The sequence below is a fragment of the Notolepis coatsorum genome (assembly GCF_963971535.1).
Source record: "Notolepis coatsorum genome assembly, chromosome: 2".
Lineage (NCBI taxonomy): Eukaryota > Metazoa > Chordata > Actinopteri > Aulopiformes > Paralepididae > Notolepis > Notolepis coatsorum.
The window spans coordinates 177,026,569-177,051,407 of record NC_140166.1 but is presented as its reverse complement, the minus strand read 5'-3'; the positions used below and the strand labels follow the sequence as shown (position 1 = coordinate 177,051,407).

General features: G+C 46.2%; 1 protein-coding gene across 2 annotated transcripts in view; it reads right to left on the bottom strand.

Annotated features, from left to right (window-relative positions):
- The window catches only part of LOC311223089 (sex comb on midleg-like protein 2), a 46,080-nt gene that overhangs the window by 4,307 nt on the left and 16,934 nt on the right, over positions 1-24,839 (bottom strand). The window contains exons 8-13 of one of the 2 annotated variants that reach the window (XM_084307827.1): positions 22,160-22,443; positions 21,904-21,997; positions 21,226-21,429; positions 20,451-20,612; positions 17,498-17,626; positions 14,350-14,571 (exon numbers count right to left, since the gene is read on the bottom strand). In XM_084307827.1, coding sequence (XP_084163953.1) covers positions 14,350-14,571; positions 17,498-17,626; positions 20,451-20,612; positions 21,226-21,429; positions 21,904-21,997; positions 22,160-22,443 — 1,095 coding nt within the window. The remainder of the gene's footprint in view (positions 1-14,349; positions 14,572-17,497; positions 17,627-20,450; positions 20,613-21,225; positions 21,430-21,903; positions 21,998-22,159; positions 22,444-24,839) is intronic. The other variant, XM_084307828.1, reaches the window with a different exon arrangement.

Genomic DNA, 24,839 nt, shown 5'->3' with positions numbered 1-24,839 from the left:
GTTATTTGTTAATGTCTTCGATACTAACTGCTCTGATGATCATATCACCCACACTAGATGAATGATATAACGTTGCCCACGGAATTATAAACGACCCCCCGCCCATCCGGTCAACATCAGATCATACGTAGTAACTCCTAGAACCACTGTTGTGAAGGGCCAGATTAAACCGAATATATATATTTATTATATATATATATTTAATTGTATTTGTATATTCTCTAATATTCCTTGATATCCCTTGTATATTCCTTGTACAATATGCATTGAATATCCATTCTAGCCTACTGAACATCCCATAATAGTCTCCATTCTACTATTGGTCGAGACCTTGGTGCCAGGCTGCCATACCCCCCAGACCCAGTTCAAACGTACCGCTCAACATGTACGAACAAGTCCTAGTTCCGCGTAGGAATCTGGCTACCGCACCACTAATGGGACTATTTGTTCATAGTGCGTATATATACTGCGCTACTAAAGTAGGACTTCCTTTTCAGTCCAGTTTCTTACCCTCCAATAGAGTGACAGACGTAAAGCCTCCCCGCGACGCCACGTGTGGGAGTAAGGCCAAGTTCGGCCTACCATCGGTATTGAGACATCGTGTATATTAATATTTGAATAGTCATATTTGGCACTATATCGTCGAGTTGGACGTAGTCTATTAAGCTAATAATAGTCTGTTAATATATAGTGCTTCGTGCGGTGAGAATACTACCGTAGTCAGCACCCCATCGTTTCGGGCAGAAAACTGGCTGCTTATCCAGGATGATCGACCCCATGTGAGATTGCACCCGAGGAGCCCCAGAGCCGACGAGCGAGTGGACCTGTATACCGGATTATTCTACCGACGACAGCCCGCCTTCCCAGGCACGGATTATGCTTTGTATACGTTGATTATTCCATGGATAAAGACCCCCGACACTGCCGTGTGTTGGAACCCCCCCCCCCTGGAGAGGACGCAAGGTGAGGAGACGCTCTGCAAGACGAGGTCGCTTCACGTCTCTCCTCCGTGGACCGGAGGACGCCGGCCCACAAAGAGTCCATCTGCTTTCATCTGCGGTCCAAGGATCGCCGGCGCATTGAACGGCACTACAGTGGGTTCACCTGGGATACCCTTGGCCGGATGAGGCAGCCGGACTCTACCCCCCCCCCCCCCCTTCCTACTCCTGTCGGCTTACAAGCGACCGGATTAACCCCCCCTAGTGTGTCCAGTCTATAATCATTGAAGTATCATTGCTGTTATTCCTTAACTATTCCAGGTCGTATATGTACCACCTGCGCCTTCAGAGATTGGACATTCTCTATTGATATACCGACGAATACTCTTGCCATAAAAGTGCATACTAATTCCCATTCATAAATGTGATTGATTTGATTAAGTGCTTGCTCTACACACCATCGCTGTGTAGAAATAAAGACCTATTTCTAATCCGTACATTTGTGTTGGATCCGTTTCATCTACGTGACAGTGTTCATCATAATATATTTATGCCGAGTACTGGGTGGCCGAATATTAAGTACAAAGGTAGTGGTAGTAAGTATCATATCTAGTAATACAGTCAGGGAATTGTACCCCTCAGTTACAATTGGTCCTTCGAGCCGGAGGGTAATTAGTGTAATATTAATATAGTGTTATTAATATTGAAATGGCCTATGATGAACACTCCACGAAACGATCCTCCTAACCAACGCCCGCAGCGCGAACGACGGCTCCCTCAGTACTTAGAGGCTTACGCTGTCAGTCAACAACCTAGTCTTCTACTAACAGTAAACGCGGTAAAACTAGAAAGTAAAAGTATGTCTAACCCCAACGCCCAGACTACCCCGACCATAGAGGCCCCTACGGGTTCTAATGTAACTGACCAAGTTCACGGTGGGGACCAGTGGGAACCAGACATGACTTCACACCCCGCCAGTACTGAAGAAGTAGTCCCCGATGAGTCCCGGGAGGAATACAACGCTACCGAGAGAGAACTCGGCACGGAAGAAGACGGGGAGAGCACCGTGGAGATAGAGCTCCAAGGCTCCGCAAGGAGTACCCCGAGGGAAGGCTCCCCTATACAACCGCCTTCTCCCAGCGAGGCAGAGAGGACCCTACAGCAGGCCTTCCTCATCAGCCTGAACGCCGCTGCTGAACGCGACCGACTGCAGATCCAGCAGCGGAGCGAAGAAGAGCATATACGTCTAGAAATAAGACGCATTCAGAGGGAAGAGAATGTGGCCCGAGACCGAGCAGACAGCCAGCAAGCAGCTGCTGGTGCTCTACGGGACGCAGAGCGCGACAGACAGCAAGCGCAACTAATAGAACAGCTGATCAGACGGACAACACCCTCTCCCTCCGCCAGAGGCTCCAGGAACTCGTCTAGACACACCTCCAGGGCGGCATCCCCTAGCCGAGTAAACAACCCTGAACTTGACCAACAGACGAGGTCTATACCCCCCACAGACCACCTCCCCCCACCGGTCCAAGCGAGACCTAGCAACCGGGAAGGAGCAGTATATCCTGTGGAGAGGCTAAACCAGAGACTACAAGCACTGGATGACCTAACTGAAGACGAAGAGGAAGAGGAGGAGAACCACGCCCGACGACAGCACAGTACTCTACCGGACCAGGAGGTCCGGTACAGCCCAGGCTATACTCCCGCGGAGCTGCGCTACAGACCCCCGACTCTATACACGGGTGAGCACGACGCACGACCCGCACCGAGGAACAGCACCTGGACAAGCGGGCCATGGTACACTGCCGGTACCAGCCCATACCAAGGAGCGGGAGGAGACTCGCCTAGGAGGCCTCTCCCCCAACGCTCGCCGATGTATCCACAGTCAGCGTCATACATTGGCACGCCTATGGTACCCGACTTCACCCAAGAGAACCGGGCCCAGTATACAGAACTCCGCATGTGTCTGGAGACCATGTTGGTGGATGTATTGGATGAACGCCACAAATACGCCATCCTACTGAAACACTTAAAGGTACCCGCGCACATAATATAGCGCTCGCCTACGCGACTTCCACCACCCCATACACAGCAGCGCTGGTAGCATTGGACCAGAGGTATGGGCGCATATGGGATTACGTGATCCAGGAGATCCGACACATCGACCGCTTACCCCCAGCAATAGACAATCGAGCACTGGACGACCTGTCCATCAGAGTGCAGTCCCTGGTAGGGATGTTGGGAGCGCAGAGAGAGAAGGGGAGGCATGAACTTTACGCCAACTCAAATGTGGAAAGGATCTTGGAGAAGCTGCCGCCCGCTCGACAGGAGCGTTTTAGGCGGCAGAGAGACCACCGAGACCCGAATGGCCCCGAACCGAACCTCCTCGATCTAGCAGACTTCCTGGCGAGAGAAGTCAGCAGCCTACGGCTAGATACATTCGGACGGAGCACCCCTGGCTCCAGAGAAGGAACCAGACGACTAAATGATGGAAGAAGATCGGTGACTGTGATGCACCAATCGGAGTCAGTACCGAGCAGCAGGAGCCACAGTACCCCCTCCAGAACGGAGAAGTGGAAGATAGTGTGCCCCTACTGTGAGAAAGAACACTGGCTAGCGCAATGTGACTCCTTCCCCAAGCTGAACGCGGAGGAAGCAAGTCAATGGATAAAGTCCAACAAGCGCTGCTTTCGCTGTGCGCGCTCACACATGGCAGCCGAATGCCGCTTAAAGAAAAGGTGCACCAAGTGCGATGGAGCCCATCTGGACATACTTCACGACAGTAACAGACGGCGCCCTTCACCCGCACCATCCAGCAACAAAGCGAGCGTCATGTACATCGATCCCGCCAGCAGCAGTGGAGCCCGAGTACTCCTAAAAGTAGTGCGCGTGACACTAAGCTACCAGAATAAAGTCCTGGACACTTACGCCGTCCTCGATGACGGGTCAGAGAAGACCCTTCTGCTCGCCTCCGCTGCGGCCCAGCTAGGGCTGCGGGGAAGCGAAACCCAAATGACAATTCGGACAATAAGACGAGATTTGAAGACGATAAAGGGCGAGAATGTCTCATTCTCTATCGCAGCAAGCGGCCAGCCTGAGCGACGGTACCAGATTACAGACGCTTTCACCAGCCAAGAAATAGGACTGTCGCGGTACACATACCCCGTCGCCAAGCTGATGGAGAAATATGCACATCTGCGCAAGTTACCGATCCCGCTCATAGACAATGCTATGCCGACCCTGTTGATAGGCTCCGACCATGCAGACCTCATTGTCCCGATAGACCGGGTTCATACCGGACCCCGAGGCTGTCCTGCAGCAGTCGAGACCCGTTTGGGATGGACTCTCCAAGGCCCGCTCGCCAAATCTCTCAACCGAAGTACAGCCACTAGATGTCTCCAACACAGACTCACATCACGGAAAGGAAGACCGTCTACCCTATTGTCCGATCATGGGACAAACTTCAAAGGCGGCGAAAGAGAGCTGAGAGAGAGCTTCCAAGCTATGGGCCCAGAACTTAAGACCCACCTCGCTCCAGCACAGGTTGATTTCCAATTCAACCCCCCAAACGCACCCCACTTCGGTGGCACTTGGGAACGAGAAGTGCGCTCCATAAAGACAGCCCTGTACGCAGTACTTGGGGCCCAGACTGTGGCGGAAGAAGTCCTAATGACAGTCCTCACGGAGATTGAGGGAGTACTTAACTCGAAGCCCCTCGGATATGTCTCCAGTGATGTGGCGGATATCGACCCAGTTACCCCCAACACACTCCTGATGGGGCGGCTAGATCCATCATACCGGACCCCGAGGCTGTCCTGCAGCAGTCGAGACCCGTTTGGGATGGACTCTCCAAGGCCCGCTCGCCAAATCTCTCAACCGAAGTACAGCCACTAGATGTCTCCACTCCCGAGTCACAGAGGGAGAAACCGCACTCCTGCAACACGTAGAGCGGTTATGGACCTTGGAACAAATGCCCTTTAAGAACGGAAAGAAAGACATTCGCTCTAAAGATGACATTTACGCCATTCACCTCCTCGAGACAGGGACCAAGAGAGTCCCGGTCAACGGCGTGTTGAGATACGCCACGCCACTCCTGCGGCGAGAAGGAATGCCTACTTTCCACGCCAAGACAGACGCCACAGAACGGTACCTGCTGAACACGGAGCGGCGCTTAGCCAAGAACCCCGCCCAAGAGAGTGTATACCGCGCTGAGATTGAGAAGCTCATCACAGCGGGACACGTCACAAAGATGGACATTAAAGAGGCGGACCAGACCACTGAATCGTGGTACGTGCCTCACCACAAGGTCCATCACAACGGTAAAGACCGCATAGTATTTAACTGCAGCTACCAGATCGGATCCCAAAATCTGAATAAAGAGTTACTGCCCGGTCCCACACTCGGCCCCTCCCTACTCGGCGTTCTACTCCGCTTCCGCCAGGAAAAGGTGGCCATCAGCGGGGACATTAAAGGAATGTTCCTGCAGGTGAGATTAGTAGAGGAGGACAAGCCCCTGTTACGGTTCCTATGGAGAGAGAAGCCAGGAGATGAGCACCCAGCCATCTACCAATGGGAAGTCCTCCCCTTCGGAACGACGTGCAGCCCCTGCTGTGCTACATTTGCACTACAGAAACATGTAGCAGAGGACCCAGCAGCGGACGAAGAGGTCCGACACAGCGTAAAGAACAGCTTCTACGTAGACAACTGTCTACAAAGCCTTTCAACCCAGGAAGAAGCCGAGGCTCTCCTGATTAAACTCCGCGCCTCATTGATCAAAGGCGGCTTTGATCTCAGGCAGTGGGCCAGCAGCGATCCGCAAGTACTGCGCAGCCTCTCCTCCGAGGACAAGGCAGCCAGCAGCGAGACCTGGATGGCTACAATCCCGGGAGAAGCCCAGGAGATGACCCTGGGATTGGTGTGGCGATTCAAAACAGATTCGCTTCACTACAGACACAAGCCCCTGACTACGGAGCAGGGAAGGCCGGCGGCGGCGCCGACCACCAGACGGAGTGTGTACACAACACTCGCCCGACAATATGACCCGCTAGGATGTATTCTACCGTACACCACCAGGGCAAAAATGATTGTACGAGCATTGTGGGACAAGGACCAGGGCTGGGACGACCCCATTCCCGCACACCTTGCATCCACCTGGAGAGAGTGGGAGATGGAGCTCCACTCACTCCCAGGCGTTAATATGCGCCGAAGCTACTTCCCACCCACGGTGAGGCCAGAGACATGTAAAATGGACTTACACGTCTTCAGTGACGCCTCAGAGGTCGCATACGGATCAGTAGCCTACTTGCGGGCCCAAGAAAAGGGGGGAGAGATCTACACAGCATTTGTCCTCGCCCGCTCGAGAATAGCCCCACGCAAGCAACAATCTATCCCACGTCTAGAGCTCTGCGCAGCCCTAGCCGGAGCGCACCTAGCCACGCTCATCCAACGTGAGCTCACCATACCGGTGTCTAGAACAATCCTGTGGTCAGATTCCACGACAGTACTCGCCTGGATCCAATCGGACTCATGCAAGTACAAAGTCTTCGTGGGAGTCAGAGTCACCGAGATTCAAGACTTAACCGAAGAGTTAACCGGAGAAACAGAGTGGCGCTACGTTGATACAAAACAGAACCCAGCTGACGTCATCACCCGGGGAATGCCCCTAGATGACCTCACCCGTCACAATGCTTACAGTGACGGCCTCGCATTCCTAAGACTCCCGGAAGGACAGTGGCCCATGCCTATCCCGAGGGAAGCAAGTCCAGAGGAGGTGGAAAATAAGAAGTCTGTGTTCTGTGGATTGAGCACCGTAGCCTCCACCGACCCTAACATAGACGATTGCACGTCCATAGAGAGTGCACAACAAAGAACATTCCTGCGGTACCACCCGGAGTGCAAGTCCCCCGCTGATATGTCAGCAGCTAACTACGAGGAGGCAGAATTGCTTCTACTGCAGCGAGCCCAGAGAGACTCGTTCCCCGATGAATTGGCCTGTCTACAGGGAGGAAAGCCCGTCCCATCCGACAGCAGATTAATTCATCTGGCCCCCGAGAGCGACGCTCATACCCTCATCAGAGTGGGTGGTCGCCTACGCAGAGCCCCCAATCTACCGGATGACATTAAATACCCGATCGTATTGAACAGCCGACACAAGGTCACAGAGCTGATTATAAAGAAATACGATGAGGATGTACATCACGCAGGAGCAGAAAGAGTCTTCGCGGAAATCAGACGTCGTTACTGGACCCTACAAGGAAGAGAGGCGGTACGACGCTTCCAGCGAACATGTCTAGACTGCCGCAAGTGGCGCGCGCAGCCCAGCATACCAAGGATGGCTGACCTTCCTCCATGTCGCCTCCGAATCGGTGACAAGCCATTCCACTCAACGGGTATGGACTGCTTTGGCCCGCTGCACATAAAGAAAGGAAGAGGAACCGAGAAGCGGTGGGGTATTGTATTCAAATGCATGACCACCGGAGCGATACACATCGAGCTTCTCCCGACCATGAGCACAGACTCATTCCTTATGGCCTTCCGTAGATTCACATCACGGAAAGGAAGACCGTCTACCCTATTGTCCGATCATGGGACAAACTTCAAAGGCGGCGAAAGAGAGCTGAGAGAGAGCTTCCAAGCTATGGGCCCAGAACTTAAGACCCACCTCGCTCCAGCACAGGTTGATTTCCAATTCAACCCCCCAAACGCACCCCACTTCGGTGGCACTTGGGAACGAGAAGTGCGCTCCATAAAGACAGCCCTGTACGCAGTACTTGGGGCCCAGACTGTGGCGGAAGAAGTCCTAATGACAGTCCTCACGGAGATTGAGGGAGTACTTAACTCGAAGCCCCTCGGATATGTCTCCAGTGATGTGGCGGATATCGACCCAGTTACCCCCAACACACTCCTGATGGGGCGGCTAGATCCTGCATTACCCCAGACAATGTACCGGCCTGAAGAAGCGAACGGCCGACGAATGTGGAGGTACAGCCAAGTATTAGCCGACAAGTTTTGGAGCAGTTTCCTACTGCACTACCTACCGTCTCTACAGACCCGCCAGAAGTGGGTAAAGGAGAGAGACAATTTGACAGAAGGAACAGTCGTCATGATTATTGATCAGTCACTGCCCAGAGCTGTGTGGCCGGCCGGCCGCGTGAGCAAAGTGATCACCGGTGCCGACGGCAAGGTCCGAGCAGCTGAAGTGCTTGTCCAGGGTCGCACTTACACCCGTCCCGTGGCGAGGCTCATAGAACTGCCCCGACTCCCAGACACAATCGATGATGACCATGACCCTATAACCCTATGACTTTGTGAAGTTGACTGACCCCTACAGCAAACCCTTATGTGTAAATAGACAACGCGATTAATCTGTCTCTGCTTAACTGATTAGGTCTGGGACCAATCAGGGGGTGGCTGTTGTGAAGGGCCAGATTAAACCGAATATATATATTTATTATATATATATATTTAATTGTATTTGTATATTCTCTAATATTCCTTGATATCCCTTGTATATTCCTTGTACAATATGCATTGAATATCCATTCTAGCCTACTGAACATCCCATAATAGTCTCCATTCTACTATTGGTCGAGACCTTGGTGCCAGGCTGCCATACCCCCCAGACCCAGTTCAAACGTACCGCTCAACATGTACGAACAAGTCCTAGTTCCGCGTAGGAATCTGGCTACCGCACCACTAATGGGACTATTTGTTCATAGTGCGTATATATACTGCGCTACTAAAGTAGGACTTCCTTTTCAGTCCAGTTTCTTACCCTCCAATAGAGTGACAGACGTAAAGCCTCCCCGCAATGCCACGTGTGGGAGTAAGGCCAAGTTCGGCCTACCATCGGTATTGAGACATCGTGTATATTAATATTTGAATAGTCATATTTGGCACTATATCGTCGAGTTGGACGTAGTCTATTAAGCTAATAATAGTCTGTTAATATATAGTGCTTCGTGCGGTGAGAATACTACCGTAGTCAGCACCCCATCGTTTCGGGCAGAAAACTGGCTGCTTATCCAGGATGATCGACCCCATGTGAGATTGCACCCGAGGAGCCCCAGAGCCGACGAGCGAGTGGACCTGTATACCGGATTATTCTACCGACGACAGCCCGCCTTCCCAGGCACGGATTATGCTTTGTATACGTTGATTATTCCATGGATAAAGACCCCCGACACTGCCGTGTGTTGGAACCCCCCCCCCCGGAGAGGACGCAAGGTGAGGAGACGCTCTGCAAGACGAGGTCGCTTCACGTCTCTCCTCCGTGGACCGGAGGACGCCGGCCCACAAAGAGTCCATCTGCTTTCATCTGCGGTCCAAGGATCGCCGGCGCATTGAACGGCACTACAGTGGGTTCACCTGGGATACCCTTGGCCGGATGAGGCAGCCGGACTCTACCCCCCCCCCCCCCCCCCTTCCTACTCCTGTCGGCTTACAAGCGACCGGATTAACCCCCCCTAGTGTGTCCAGTCTATAATCATTGAAGTATCATTGCTGTTATTCCTTAACTATTCCAGGTCGTATATGTACCACCTGCGCCTTCAGAGATTGGACATTCTCTATTGATATACCGACGAATACTCTTGCCATAAAAGTGCATACTAATTCCCATTCATAAATGTGATTGATTTGATTAAGTGCTTGCTCTACACACCATCGCTGTGTAGAAATAAAGACCTATTTCTAATCCGTACATTTGTGTTGGATCCGTTTCATCTACGTGACAGTGTTCATCATAATATATTTATGCCGAGTACTGGGTGGCCGAATATTAAGTACAAAGGTAGTGGTAGTAAGTATCATATCTAGTAATACAGTCAGGGAATTGTACCCCTCAGTTACAACCACGTCCAATTGAAATTTTTTATCTCGCACAGATTCCTACCAAACTGTATTTGATCATCAATATAATGCATTTAGGGCTATAAATCAAGTTCTGGAGAAAGCTGCAGAAAACGATAAAAACACTTATACTTTAGACCGTATTTTAGTATGAATATGTGAATGAAAAAGTATAACGTTGCTACACCCTGAACAATAGATATAGGACATTGAATGGGCCATAGTAATGTCAATTGAGCAATACAATTTAAAAAGTTATAGCCCTGCAAAGAAGGGGAACTTCTCCATGTTAAATAGGGCTGGCGAGGGATGGTAAATTATGAATTTAACCCCCGGCGATCAAAGTGTTAATGGAATATCTACCACTTTCCTTAATATTTACGCTCCTAACACAGATGACCCTGCATTTATGTCAGATATGGTATTGCTTTTCAACGAAAACTGCAAAGGATTTGGGGTCATAGGTCAGTGCACTTTAACTGTGCACTGAATCAGAAGATGGACAAGACCACACAGTCTAAAAGTAACAAACCAAAGTCCATAAAAGTACTCAAAGGTTTATGCAAAGAAAGTGGCCTAGTTGATGTGTGGCGTGAACTAAATCCAAAGGTTAAAGACTACACTTACTATTCAAACGCCAATGTCTCATATTCTAGGATTGATTACTTTTTGATCTACTCAAGACATCTGCACATGGTAAAAAACTGTTGTATCAATCCAATCACACTATCAGACCATGCGAGAATTGACTTGACCGTTCGTCTGGGTGGAGAAAAGCTCACTCGTAGGCAATGCAGATTCAATACCTCACTGCTGAGGGATGAAACATTTAGATCAAAAATGAAGGTATGGATTAAAAATTACATAGATGAAAACAATGATCCTAGCATGGACCCAAACATAATCTGGGAAGCTGCTAAAGCCACTTTAAGAGGACATATTATCTCATACACATCATTTAGTAAAAGGGAAGAAATCGCACACACAAAAGAACTAGAAAAAGAAATTGAAAGATGCGAAGCCCTCCATAAAGTTGCAGCAACAGAAGACAACTGGAAACATTTAGTAACTGCCAGAGCCAAATTAAATATCAAGACTACAAATATAATCATGCAACAAATGAATCAGGTTAGACAAAAACACTATGAATTTGGCAACAAACCCAGTAAACTATTAGCCCACCAACTAAAGAAAGAACAAGCCGAAAGGACTATAAAAGCAATTCGGTTCAAGGGCAACATCACATATCATCCAAAATAAATCAATCAGGCATTCCAGGAGTATTACAATATACTATACAAATCTCAAAGTAATTACACACAGGATTAACTGGATAGATTCTTAGAAGGTATCAAAATGCCAAAGCTCTCAGAATCAGATCAAGAGAGTCTTAATGCACCCTTTACCAAACAGGAAATACTAGCAACAATTAATTCAATGCCTATAGACAAAAGTCCAGGACCAGATGGCTTCCCGGCACAGGAAGTAAGGAGTACTGGAATGACTTGAAACCCATTTTTATGGGAATGATTAACAACTTTGGACGCAATAAGGCACTTCCTCAAACAATGAGCTTGGCAAACATCAGGGTACTGCATACAGACCCATAAGTCTTTTAGATCATGATTATAAGACTATCACCAAAGCATTAGCGAAAAGACTTGAAACCATCACGCCGAAATTGGTAAACCCAGATCAGGCTGGATTTGTTAAGGGAAGATATGCTACCGATAACATCAGAAGGTTATTAAATATAATCAATCATTTGAATCTAAAACAGAGGCCGTCTCTACTCCTATCTCTGGATGCAGAGAAGGCTTTTGACAGAGTCGAGTGGAACTTTCTTTTCAACGTGTTGCATAAACTTAATATAGGGTAAAATTGTATCCAGTGGATTAAAGCAATTTATCAAACTCCAAAAGCAGCAGTTATTACTAATGGCAATACATCTGATCCGTTTCTCTTAATGAGAGGAACAAGACAGGGGTGCCCAATGTCAAGCTCATTATTTGCAATAATAATAGAAATTATATGCTGACGACATTGTTCTATACATTGAGCAACCAGAAAGCTCCTTATTACATCTGTATAACACAATCGAACAATTTGGAAAGTACTCAGGATACAAGATAAACTATAATAAATCTAATGCATGTCTCCTACATATGAAACCAACAAAAGAAATGCAGAAATCCTACCCATTTCGATGGTCACCAGGAGGCTTCAAATACTTGGGAGTACACTTTACACCTCAATTAAATGATTTATTTGAAAAAAATTACACTCCTCTTACAATTGAAATGAACACAGGTCTAGGTAGATGGGACAAACTACCCCTATCCCTTCTAGGAAGGATAAACGTCATTAGGATGAATATCCTTCCGAGATTGAACTTTCTCTTTCAAACTGTACCCTGCTACCTATCTATAACATATTTTAACATATTGAATAAACATATCTCAACATTTATTTGGTCCAATAAAAAACCAAGGATTAAATTACTGACTCTTATGAAACCTGAGTCCATGGGTGGTCTAGGTCTTCCCAATCTCCAACACTACTACTGGTCAGCCCAACTTCGAACTATAGTATCATGGTCATTGGGAGGACCAGACTCACACTGGATACAGATAGAAGCGGGACAGGTTGATCCTTTACCTCTAAACTCTTATTTTTATAAAGAATTTTGATAAAATAGAAAATATAAAGCAATATTTCACGGTTGTGAATACCCTATCTGCATGGAAAGATTGCTCGAAAAAGTTTGGCATAACTAAATGCATCTCTGTTTATTCACCTATTCATCAAAACCCTGACCTAAAAAAATATTTTCATTCAACTGATATAAACACTTACTAAAGAAAACAAGTTAAGCTTTGAAATGACAGAATTGGAAGAAAAACTAACTACCTCATCCACAATTAAAGGTAAAATCAGTGAACTATATGAAATTCTAACTAATGAATGCCAAACAGTCTTCCCAGCTCTATTAAGATGCTGGGAGACGGACCTGGCAACAACATTTGAAGAAAACAATTGGCAAGATATCTGTGATCGAACTTTCTTTCCCTTTACAAGCAATAAGATCAAAGAAAGTAATTTAAAATGTATTCATAAATTCTACCTTACTCCTGTAAAAATGCACAAAATCTCAAAAGAAAACTCACCAAATTGCCCAAGATGTAAAATTAAAGAAGGAACATTTCTGCATATGTTCTGGCAATGTAGCAAATTGAAGCATTTCTGGAACAAAATTCACTTACTTACTAAATCTGTCATGGAGCTGGAATTTGAGTTATCACCATGTGTCTATCTATTAAATAATATAACAAACTGCCACTTAGACCAAAAGAAATGCAGACTGTTGTATACTTCTATGGAAAAATGAAATTTCACCAACATTCAATATGTTCATAGAACAAATATCTCAGTTTCTTCCCTTAGAAAAGATAACGCTTGAAAAGCACAACCAGGGTCACTTATTTAAAGAACTTTGGAATCCACTCTATACTCAACTGGAAATTCATAATGTAGTCCTATAAATGTGTCATATCTAATATAACAGACAGAGTTTTAGCAGATTAGATTAGCTGATCTGTTGAGGCTCTTTGTCTGCGTGTAAGTGCCTGGTTGCCTGCGCATGGCTGTCAAACCCCGCCCCCACGGGGTCGGGTCTGGGAACGGGAGCTGAACACGCAACGGCCCGGACGGCGTGATTACCAAAACAAGTCGCATTTCTCTGAGACGCTCTCTGATTGGCACTGACTGACGCTCTCTGATTGGCCACTGACGCGTTTGGCCAATCCGTGACAAGCTGTGTCTTTGCCCATTTCCTCGTCAAACAGCCTGCAAACTACCTGGCGTTCTATCGCCATGCTCTAAGACAAACTCTAACCTTGACCAACTTCGAAAGAGTGCCTAAGCTTAACCGTCGAAAGAACTTGCCGTCACGCTCTAAGACAAACTCTAACCTTAACCTATTTCGAAGAGTGCCTAAGCTTAACCAGTGTAGAAACAGGCGTCGGCCAATCAGAGAGCGTCTCAGAGAAATGCGGCTTGTTTTGGTAATCACGCGCCTGGACCCTTCCCTGTCGGAGTGGCCATCGATAAGCGGGTGTGAGCAACTGGGTGCTATAAACTGTCACTGTTTACAATACCGACATTTGCACTTTTATTCCTTATTACTTATGATTTACCTACTGTCCCTTTATTTTATTTTCTTATTATTATTTTAGTTTTTTGTTTATTTGTGTGTGTGTGCCTGTACGTGGGCAAGTGTGCGTGTGTGTGTGTGTGTGTGTGTGTGTGGGCAAGTGTGCGTGTGTGTGTGTGTGTGTGTGTGTGTGTGTATGCCTGTATGCGTGTGTGTGCGCGTATACGTGTGTATGTCCCAGTGAGTGTGAGTGAGAGATGCGAGAATGGATTGAGTGGGGAGCACAAGGAAAACATTTCAAAATTGTTCATGAGTGACACTGAACATTCTGTAGATCTGTCGATTGAATGTGAAACCTCATGAAAAATAAAAAGATTTAAAACAAATATTTAAAGAGAGGTGGTGTACCTTCAACTCGTCTGAGCAGGTGTGCGGAGGTGAGGTCTGCGGGGTTGGAGGCGTGGCGGTGCAGAGGCGTGCCGTGGCTGCTGTAGTAGAGGGCGCTGCCCTGAGAGTGGTACTCTGAGGCGCTCCGCACCATCTGTGGCCGCGGGGTCATGGAGTTGGAGGCCAAGTCCATGAAGCGCTGCTCCTTCGTCAGCCCGGCCTCCTCGTGGGGCAGTGTCTCTGCTGAGGAGAGACTGTCTTATCAACACCTGGCCCTGACTTTAAGGACGGTAAAACCGGGGGAACTGTCCTATATATTAACATGATAAAGTACTGTAAAACGGAGACAGTTTTGGATAGCAAAGGACTTAAAGTTTGACTCCCCTCATGCTGAAATAGTAGTGAAAGGATTCCTCCTTGAGAGGTTGTCCTCCTACAAGTGTTCCGTGTGCGGAAATTTACGATAACTGGGACTTTGTGTGCGAGTTACCGTCAAAGTTGAGCATTAATTTTTCCAGGAAACAAGGAAACAATTATTTCAGTCAACAGTCGGTAAGCAGGCCCACAAACAACGAGTCCCACATTAAAACAACTCTTCTAAGACAGCAGGCAGCAGCCACCGCATTTGTCTCTCTGGGTAAAGCAGGCGAGGGGGCGAATGACAGCAGGAAAAACACACTACTAAGCACTTTCACTGTCCCTTTACTCCAGTGGCATTCAGTCTCTATAACGACCACTCGAGCAAGTGACCGCATGTCCACTACTGTCAGTAGCACTAAAGTGTAATTTATTTGTTTACTTTACTCATAGTATATATTCATTATTACCCATATTTATTGTAACGTATATTATATCTGATAGGGCACCTTTGATTATACTGCTTACTTTATCATTCAGAGTCAATTATATTATTTACCATTATAATAAATTTCCCCTCATATTCAGATCAAATTGTATTGCCTATATGTATGTATTTCTACTATTACCTATTAAAAAATGACCCTGCCCATACCTGTACCTCCCCTCCCCCATTGCTGCTATTTCACCCACATTTCCAAGGGGATCAATAAAGGAATATCTTATCTTATCTTAATTTATACTCCGATGTGAAAGTGGTGACGAGCCTACTGGCGGGGCCTACGTGCAGCTGACCAAAAATATACCTGTGCGTTAAGTCAATGCCAGCTGACGCGGACATCGCAGAACTGTGATTGGCCTTTGCCTTGGTCCTCTGACGTACTTCCGTATTTATCTGTAGGTTTTTATCTCTTCATGGGGTGGGGCTTATGTCTGATGGAAAGGCCTAGTTTTCGTTTGGTGTTGTTGCTGCTATTTTCTTATTTTTCTTTTATGAGGATGAGGTTTCTTACTCAATTTCCCTTTAACACTTTGGTTGCCAACAACGAGATTTCTCGTCCTAACTCGCCATGCGTTGTGTGCCAATAACGAGTTCTCATTATTTAATCGTTATTTCTTTTATTAGCGATATCCATTCATTTTTCATCCATCCATCCAGCCTGACGTTATCATTGGGAATGGCTCTGAGCTCGAAAAGGGCAAATACCGCCCCCTATCGTCTCCCGGATGGTATCACACATCATTGGATTGGAGTCGATGGGATTTATCGCGGAATCTTTTTTTCTTTCTAGAAATCTCAAACTATACTCGTATTCAAAACGGTATAAAACGGAAATGTACTGATGAAAAACTATCCGTTTCGTACATGTTGACTGCAAGCAAGTCATTGATAAGCGACGGGTGTATTAGACACATAGCCATAATTTAAGATATAGTTTAATCGCTCGCAAATGTGCTCATCCTCCCATTGATTAACGTGCTGGCATCCAAGCGATAATTCGTCATATCCGGCCGGCACACAATGTGTTAAGGAATAATAAAGATTAAAAGAATTCTCAACAATAATATATCCCATAATATTTCATTGTCAGATGTGATAACCTTGCTATAACTATTGTAAACAAATGAGACCATCGCCAAGGCAATTGGTAGCATAATAATTAACACGCTAAGACCGCATTTCCCATAAACCCTGTTGCTGTGTGTTCCCGCCCCCATCGACAGCACCCGGAAGCGTGTAACTGTTCCGCAACAGTAAGTGACTTCCGGGGTAGGCCTGATTGGCCCCGACAGGCACGTGACGCGCAACTTTCTCTGCCGCGCGGCACGCTCCGCGGAGCCGAGCGGCAGAGCTTACGGGATTACGTAACCGTCCAAATACGCCATGACTCTCATTCGGCGCTATAGCTCACCTGGCAGAGCAGCGGTCCTGCGATCCTGCGGTCCGTTGTTGGTGAGTTCGAATCCCATCAAATCTTTTTTTTTTTTACGTGATTTTTTTTTTAACGTGTATTCTTTCGCCGGTTAAGGTTAGGCATGGTTAAGGTTAGGCATTGTTTCGGAGTTGGTTAAGGTTAGAACGGTTAAGTTTAGGCGCTGTTAAGGAGCTGGTTAAGGTTAGAGTTTGTCTTAGAGAATGGCAATATTCTTTCTATGGTTAAGGTTAGGCATGGTTAAGGTTAAGGTTAGGCATTGTTTCGGAGTTGGTTAAGGTTAGAACGGTTAAGTTTAGGCGCTGTTAAGGAGCTGGTTAAGGTTAGAGTTTGTGTTAGAGAATGGCAATAGACAGCCTATTTCCGCGCGACAGCTCTCAGCAGCCTCGTTGCGCGTCCTGAGTTTGCCGCGTCACGTGCCTGTCGGGGCCAATCAGGCCTACCCCGGAAGTCACTTACTGTTGCGGAACAGGTACACGCCACCCGGAATGGGTTTGTGTTGAAGGAGAAGCACAACTTCACCAGGAGTTATTTTTAATGTTGCTGGTAACAACCTGGTGGTACAGAGTATAAATACAATACTACCAGCGGTCGCACCGTATTATCATCAACCCTCACCGGTCTCACCATGTTTTTGTGGTAATCCTGCCAAGGTATGGACACTGAACTGACTTAATTGGCTAAATATATACTGTAGATAAATATATGCTCCGATCAAGATCCACAGTCTACTTAACCAAAGCAGAGCATCACATAAGGAACTTTGCACTGAGTGCAGGAAGTAAATTATTTTCATGAATTACATGGAAGAAACTTAACAATGCTGTGATGATGGAGTATATAGACCAGAGGCCATAAAGACACGTGATGAACGGTACCTTCTGAGGGGTGCGCCTCAGTGCGCATGTGTTTAGGAGACAGTGGGGCTATGTACGATGGAGAGACCCCGGAGAGACCCCGTTTACTCCCCCTGCTTAGTGACGGCGCCTCCAAAGATTCCTCTTTCACTGCAACAGAGACAGGAGAGAACTGGTTGGAACAAATGTGACTAGTGTAAAAAATAAACATTTACTATTTTTTTTTTAAATATAAAGTTTGCCAATAGGGATGTATCAGTAGTATTGGCAGTCGTAATAGTAATCCACTATATTTTTTATTTTCTAAAAAATAAACCAGTTCAACATAGGTAACCACTTTTGCTTTGGCCAACCCGCGGCTCGCGAGCCGCATGCGGCTCTTTGCCCGTCAATGTGCGGCTCTTCCATCCATAAAAAAAATAAAAAAAAAGTTTTTTTTTGTTTTTTTACTTTTTTTTTTTTTACTTTTTTTTTTTTTATGTCACTCATTCCATAAGGACGTAGAATAAACATTTACAATTTTTTTTTAAATGGTCCATTTGCATGTTCTTGGTATCTGAATCTAGGGACATATATGGATCAGTGTCAGAAATAGTGTGTCTGTTACTAGGCTTGAGTAAATTGTAATGAACCAAAGGAGAATATCAATTCTATTTAAAAAAAAAAAAAATTCTTTGACTGTAAATAACACCATGCTAAAATTGACCAGACCTGAAAAATCTAAGCAAATGAATAAAGGGAAGATGATTAAACAGAAGGTTTTGTAGATACAGTACTGAATTCTGCCATCTTTTTTATAATGTAAATTTCTCCACCATTCTTCATCATATTGCAACACCGTTTTTTGCAAGACGTTCACAGAAAGGTAGAGAAACTAACTGCGTTCTGTTTTATGGCAATAACGTTCAGGTTTGTGGGAGATAATCCCAAAAAATAAGAGAAATTAAAAAGTAAATCCAGAAGTCAGATGATTGACAGGGGCTGGTGTGAGCTGGGTAGGGTAGTTTTTCGAAATTTGAAAGCCCTGAGTCTCTTCCTTCAAAAGACTACACTCATTTTTGGCTGTGCCACTTCCTCCTGTCAATATGCGCCGGTTTCCAACTCAATGCCCTGAGATTTCTATAATCTTATATTTCACTAATAACAGTTAAAATAATTGGTAAACAAACATAATGCTGAAAATATACACTTTTACTGTATATCTCGGGCTTAAGAGGTTAACCCTGTGAGGCCCAAATTAAAAAGAAATTAGCAACTTCAGAGGCCAGAGGGTGGGACATATAAACACATTTACTATCAAATAGCATTGTGAGGCTGAACAACAGGACCAATTGACTATACATGTGCTTAAAGGGGAACTATCTTATAAATGGCTTTTTTCAGTGTTTACCATTGTTTCTTAGCTATGTGGACTTATATTAATAGGATATATGTCTCTAATTCTCATGTTGGCGAATTCTTCCAATTCTCCTCTCACAATATTCACCCTCACTGAACTGAGTCATCTGAAAATGTGCATATCTGTGATGTCAGAGATTTCTCAGCTGCATAATAATGTGGCAGTTGATGTGGCAGTTGGCACCAGGCCACACAGTGGTTGGAGCCCAGCCTCAAAACGGCTTAAGATATTGAGGTAGAAAAATGCGGTTTTTAGTACTTGATTAGAAATACAAAACAATGCATTTAAAAAAAAAAAAACCTAGGTGTTCCATAGACTCACAGGAATTGTGTAAAAGTGCCCAAATAGTGAAAGAAATTGTAAAATAGTTCCCCTTTAACATTTTTTAAATAAACATTATTTTTTTAAATGGCTAAAAGTGATTTTGTAATTTTGCAACCATGGGTCTCACAGGGTACTTTTAACCCTGTGAGGCCCAAATAAAAAAGACATTAGCAACTTCAGAGGCCAGAGGGTGAGACCTATAAACACATGAAGGGTGCCGTGACTGGAAAAAAAGGTTGAGAAACGCTGGTATATGGTGTGGCTCTTTGTGGTACCACAGTAATTTTTTTGTGGCTCTTAGTCTCTGACTGGTTGGCCACCCCTGCTCTAGTGCCAGTGGTTCCCAAACCTCTCCTCGAGACACCCCAGCCGTTCCATGTATTTGTTAAATTCCACCACAAGCACACCTTGATTCAACTAATAAAGGGCTAGTTAAGTTGAATCAGGTGTGCTGGTGGTGGAATTTAACAAATACATTGAACGGCTGGGGTGCTTCGAGGAGAGGATTGGGAAGCACTAGTCTAGTCGATTTTGTGTTTTGAGCACAAAGTTCATCATAGATCTAGCCACTTTATTTTGCTCTCAAAGTACACCAGATTGATGCATTTAACTTTAAAATGTACACAAAAAATATAGTTCCGGGGGGGCATGCCCCCGGACCCCCCTAGACTGGGTCGGAGGTTCACCCCCCAGGCCATAGTCTCTGAAAATCCTGTGGGAAACACTAAACTATTTGATTTTTTTAAACACTTGAACGACTATTAGAATATTTGAAGATCGATTCCCATCCCTACATTGTAGCGTTGCAACTTGCCGGCTAGCCAACATTGCTTTAGGTTGTGGCCAACACAGTGGGGTGTTTTGTACCACAGTGGAATCAAAACGTGTTATGCTTTAATAAGCGAGGTGATCAAAACAAAATGTTGAAACATCCGTTTATTGTGATGTAATGGAACAACGATGGCTGTATACTACAATGATGACTGCTGTCATACATGTAATAATCACTGTAGACATCAGCGCTATAGACCTTTTCAAACTTGACAACGGAAACACTCTAAAATGGGCTCACATGTATTTCCTGTCTCTGTGTTTGCTAATACAATAGCGGATGTGAAATAAAAGCCTGTGGGCCACGAGCTGTTCCTTAGCAACGCCATTTCTTTTGTAAAAAGGTCTATATCTATTTTGAAAGCCATGCATTTCGAATGCAACAATAACGACAGGTGGCAAAGCAGCAGTCACCGTTACCTGACTTGGTCCTGTCGTAAGCGCTGTACTGGCTGAACGGCTGGCTGCTGAACAGGTTGTCACATTGCAGGTGACGACACATGGTCTCCAGGAAGCGCAGCACGAAGGAGGCGCTGGAGACCGAGGGCAGCTTCACCAGACGAACCCCGCCGTCCGTTCTCACTGGAAACAGAAGGACAACACACCCTTTTCAATTGGACCTGATCTCAAACCCAAAGCCATGCCAGAGAGACGTGGTTCTCACTTCCCAGAAAATTATTTACTCAGTATGATAAATAGTATGCATACATTCTTTTTATTTATTACCGATATGTTTTTTTTAAGTTGACTTAATACTTAAAAGGAACACTCCAACATTTTGGGAAATTAGCTTATCGTCTTCTCCAGAGAGAGACAAGAAGATAGATACCAGTTTCCTCTCTGTGCGTTCAGTAGAAAGCTATCTGGCTGCACGTTAGCCTAGCTTAGCACAATGAATGGAAGGGAACATGACCAGGTAGCCTAGGCATTGTCCAACTAACACCTCTCCCGAAGGCTACCCAGTCATGTCCGCTTCCATTCATTGTGCTAAGCTAGGCTAACGTGCAGCCAGATAGCTTTCTAATTTCTAAGCTAATTTCACAAAATGTTGGAGTGTTCCTTTAAGTTGACTAAGATCCCAACAACCAGATTAGTCAATTACTCTATTTGACTACCAACGGAGCAGCCTTGACTCTAGCTCACATTTGGTGTGTGGAGAATTACTTGTGCAATATGAAGGAAATGTTGTCCTTACCTCTGACCACCTCCCCTCCTCCTGAGTGGGTCTGCAGGGTGCTGAGCAGGACTTTGGGCTGGTAGGCACAGTCTACGCACGTCTGGACCACCTGCTGGAGCACCGAGTTCACTGGCCCGGGGCCAAAGTGGTCTGGCAGACGCTGCATCTGCTTCCTGTCCAGGTGGGGACCACAGTTGCCATGCTTGTTCACATACACACACACTGAGGAAGAAACACACACACACACACACACACATCAAATTTGATACGCGTGTCATATGCTTTCATTCAATCAAGACAATTAAATAGGAAGTTGATGGGGGGGAAGGTTCAATTTAACTTTGGAATTTAATAAGCTTCAATTTTATTAACATGACCATTAGGACTGGCCAATATGGCCAACAATTTACTTTTTGCATCAGTCATAATGATATCGATATATATTTATTATTGTATATATTTTCAATCTGCTTCTGACTGAGGTTTGCAGAACCATTGACAGGGTTCCTGCAAGTTAAATTGAAGACTTTTTAAAGACCCCCAAAAAAATAAATAAAATGAAATACCCATTTCACAGCCATACTGGCAAAAAAGTATGCAGGAAAATTACTATGAAAGAAGAAATTTCATACGAATTGTTGGGGGGGGGGACTGATTATTAATAAAAACAAAAGTTTAATTTTAAATAGGCATTACCCGTTGACACCACAGAGTTCAGATGGGCAGGGCTTTCTTGTGGTACCTGGATATTGGGCAATGGTGGTGTGACTTGGGGAACCTTGGGCTTTCTCTGAAAAATAAATTAAAACCAAAGATCAAAGCAACTTACCGATCACACATTAGAGTTAATAGCACACAAGAAAGGGTCATTGATTGTTTAAAAAAAACACAGAGGGCCATAGAAAGCCACCATCTCAGAAATAATACAGGACAACACAGGAAGGAATCGTACTTTGCTCCCAGGTTTGGGGCCCCTCTTCTTATGGGGCCTCGGCGCCAGCTGTGTGCTCTGAGGCGATGCGCCGCCATTCTGGGACGATGCCGCCGCCACGGCCGCCGCCTCCGCCACGGCTTTGAGCAGGGCGATGGTCTCGCTCTTGGACCGACGCCCCCTCACCCCCTTCCTGACGGGCAGCGGGGGCAAGGGGTTGGGGAGCCTGTAGGGGGACGGCATGGAGCGCCTGCTGGGCTTGGAGGGCGATGCTGTCGCGACCTGCAGGGTCTTTGGCAGGGTGACTATTAACAAAACAACAGAACGTGACAGAGCGATTAGCGTGGAGGGAGGGGGGGAATACAGCCATTCAGACGTAACCTACTCCACAAAAGGACCTTAAAGGCCACCACGCTGGCTGGGAGTCTCGTGTTTGTACTGGGGGAGGCGATTCTTCTTCTGGAAGACGGCTGTATTTACCACAATAGAGAGGCCATACATTGACCATAATTACATGGCAGCCATTTTGCTCTTTTACGTCATGCTCGGGTTGGGATCCCAACCTGAGCATGACATAAAAACAAAAACGGCTGCGATGTAATTATGGTCAATAGAGGGGGGGGGGGGAGGGGGGGTCTCCAAACCACCACATAACAAACCACCGCCAATTCTCAATGATCACAGGGTGGACGGCAATTTAGAAAAACAGAAAAGCGTCTGGGACGGAAACGTATTATTCATTCATTGTGATCCAATTCCAAAATACATTACCCTCTCTTCTGATTTACACCGCCCTCCCCCTCCTGCGCCGCTCAGAGATCTCATATTAAGCCAACCCAAACAATTCACCATCGAGACGTTACAAATTTTCTCTGGAAAAAAAAGCACCCCTCTTCCTTTGTCTGCAAACTCTCTAGTCTATTTGGGCGATTCCACTCATGAGCAGCTGATAAGCATCTTCCATCTAAAGTGAGTCCCCCCAGGCCAAGGGACAAAGGGTGCAGGAGAGGGGCCCTTGACAGGGATTAGAACCGGCCTTTCAGCAGCATAGACTCCGGAGGAACAGCACACAGCACCGGTTGTCTGACAAACGGCTGAAATGACCAGTGTTTATACTTTTAGCGTTCTTTTTGGACAAACAGGACCCAGGACCCGAGTGTTTTGCGAATGAGTTCTTCTCAAGCGACGCCTTTAAAAACCTCAAAACACACGAAAAGAGTCCAAGAAAGCCACATGAAGAGAAGCGAACCTAGCGTACCTAGGTGGGATCCTATTTTCCGCGGTCTCATTCAACGGCACTTGCCGAATTTCACAGGTACAGATCTGCCAAAAAACAAAGTGCAAAGCGGATCATAAAAAGGGAGAGTGGTTTGTAACTCATCCGTTACTATACAATCCCTCCTGGCAAATTAGGCAGGCATATGGGATTTCATTTCCTCTTGACCCGGTGACCTGTGCAAAGAGGTGGCGGCGGCGGCAGCGATGGGGTTTCGCTTGAAGACCCACTAATGCAGGCACTCTAGTGTGTATCTGGGGTGGGGGAGGGGCACAGCAGTATTGAAAACAGCGTGGAAAGTCCTATCCAAGTGGCACCCTTTCCCGTTACCGTGCCTACGGTTTCATATATATCGCATGGTGGTTCTTAGTCACAAATAAGAATACAGACTTTGGCTGCCAGGACGTTCATCAACAGGGGAGAGGTTGGTGAATTGCTCCATAGAGCGACGCCACGTTACAAAGTACAATATACCGTAGCAGTAACTATCCAGCTCCCTAACCTTCCCGATTAAAAACTCACTACTTTGAAGTGAAACCGCAATTGCACGTGTGCTTCCTCACCGACGGAGTGCGTAGCAGTTTTCTTGCAAACTCAAACCACTCCTCGATGCACAGCTGCACTTTATGACCTGCCGTCCTGACAGCCGGCGCCGTGCAGAGAGGAGACTCGCACAGGTAGGCTGCGTGTATCCATCTTCCAAGTGATCAAAGAGTTAAGAGCGCTGCTACTTACGCCCATCAACTTTCTAATATGCAACAGCCAATCCTAACAACTCAAGGTTACCATGGAATATTGACATCGCACAAATCCAAATTAAAAGTAGCACGGACAACACACAAACCAAAATCATATAAGTCTCTTGCTGTATTAGACAAATAAGTTGTTTCAAGAAAACACACACATAAGATTTAAATAGGATTTAAGCCTAACATAATGTAATTTGAACAAAGGGGGGGGGGGGGACAAGACAGGGGGGGGTACCCCATTGCTTTCATCATCTGTCATTGTGGAGACATATTGGTTCCCTCTCCATCTGAGGGAAATACAGAGTCAAAAATAGAAAGGCAGAGAATAAAAGCGAAACTCACCGTGCGGGGGAGAGAGAGAGAGAGGTGGGGGGGGGGGGGGGGGGGGGGGTGATAAAACAAACAGAATAGGTTTTAAAAAGCTCACAGATACACTACAGCAGTCCTTCTCGCCCTCAGCCAGTGCATAGCCCTCTGGTTTATGATATAATCAAGGTCCACTGAACACTACCTATGCACAAGAAGCAGAAAATAGTCCTTCCAAAATCCAGTGCAAGCCCCATAACAAAGCCCACCACTGACAGAGGAGCCGCAGACTCAGACATAGGCTGATTCGCATTAGAGAGAGAGAGAGAGGGGGGAGGAGTGGAAAGATGAGGGAGGAGGGGGACTGGGG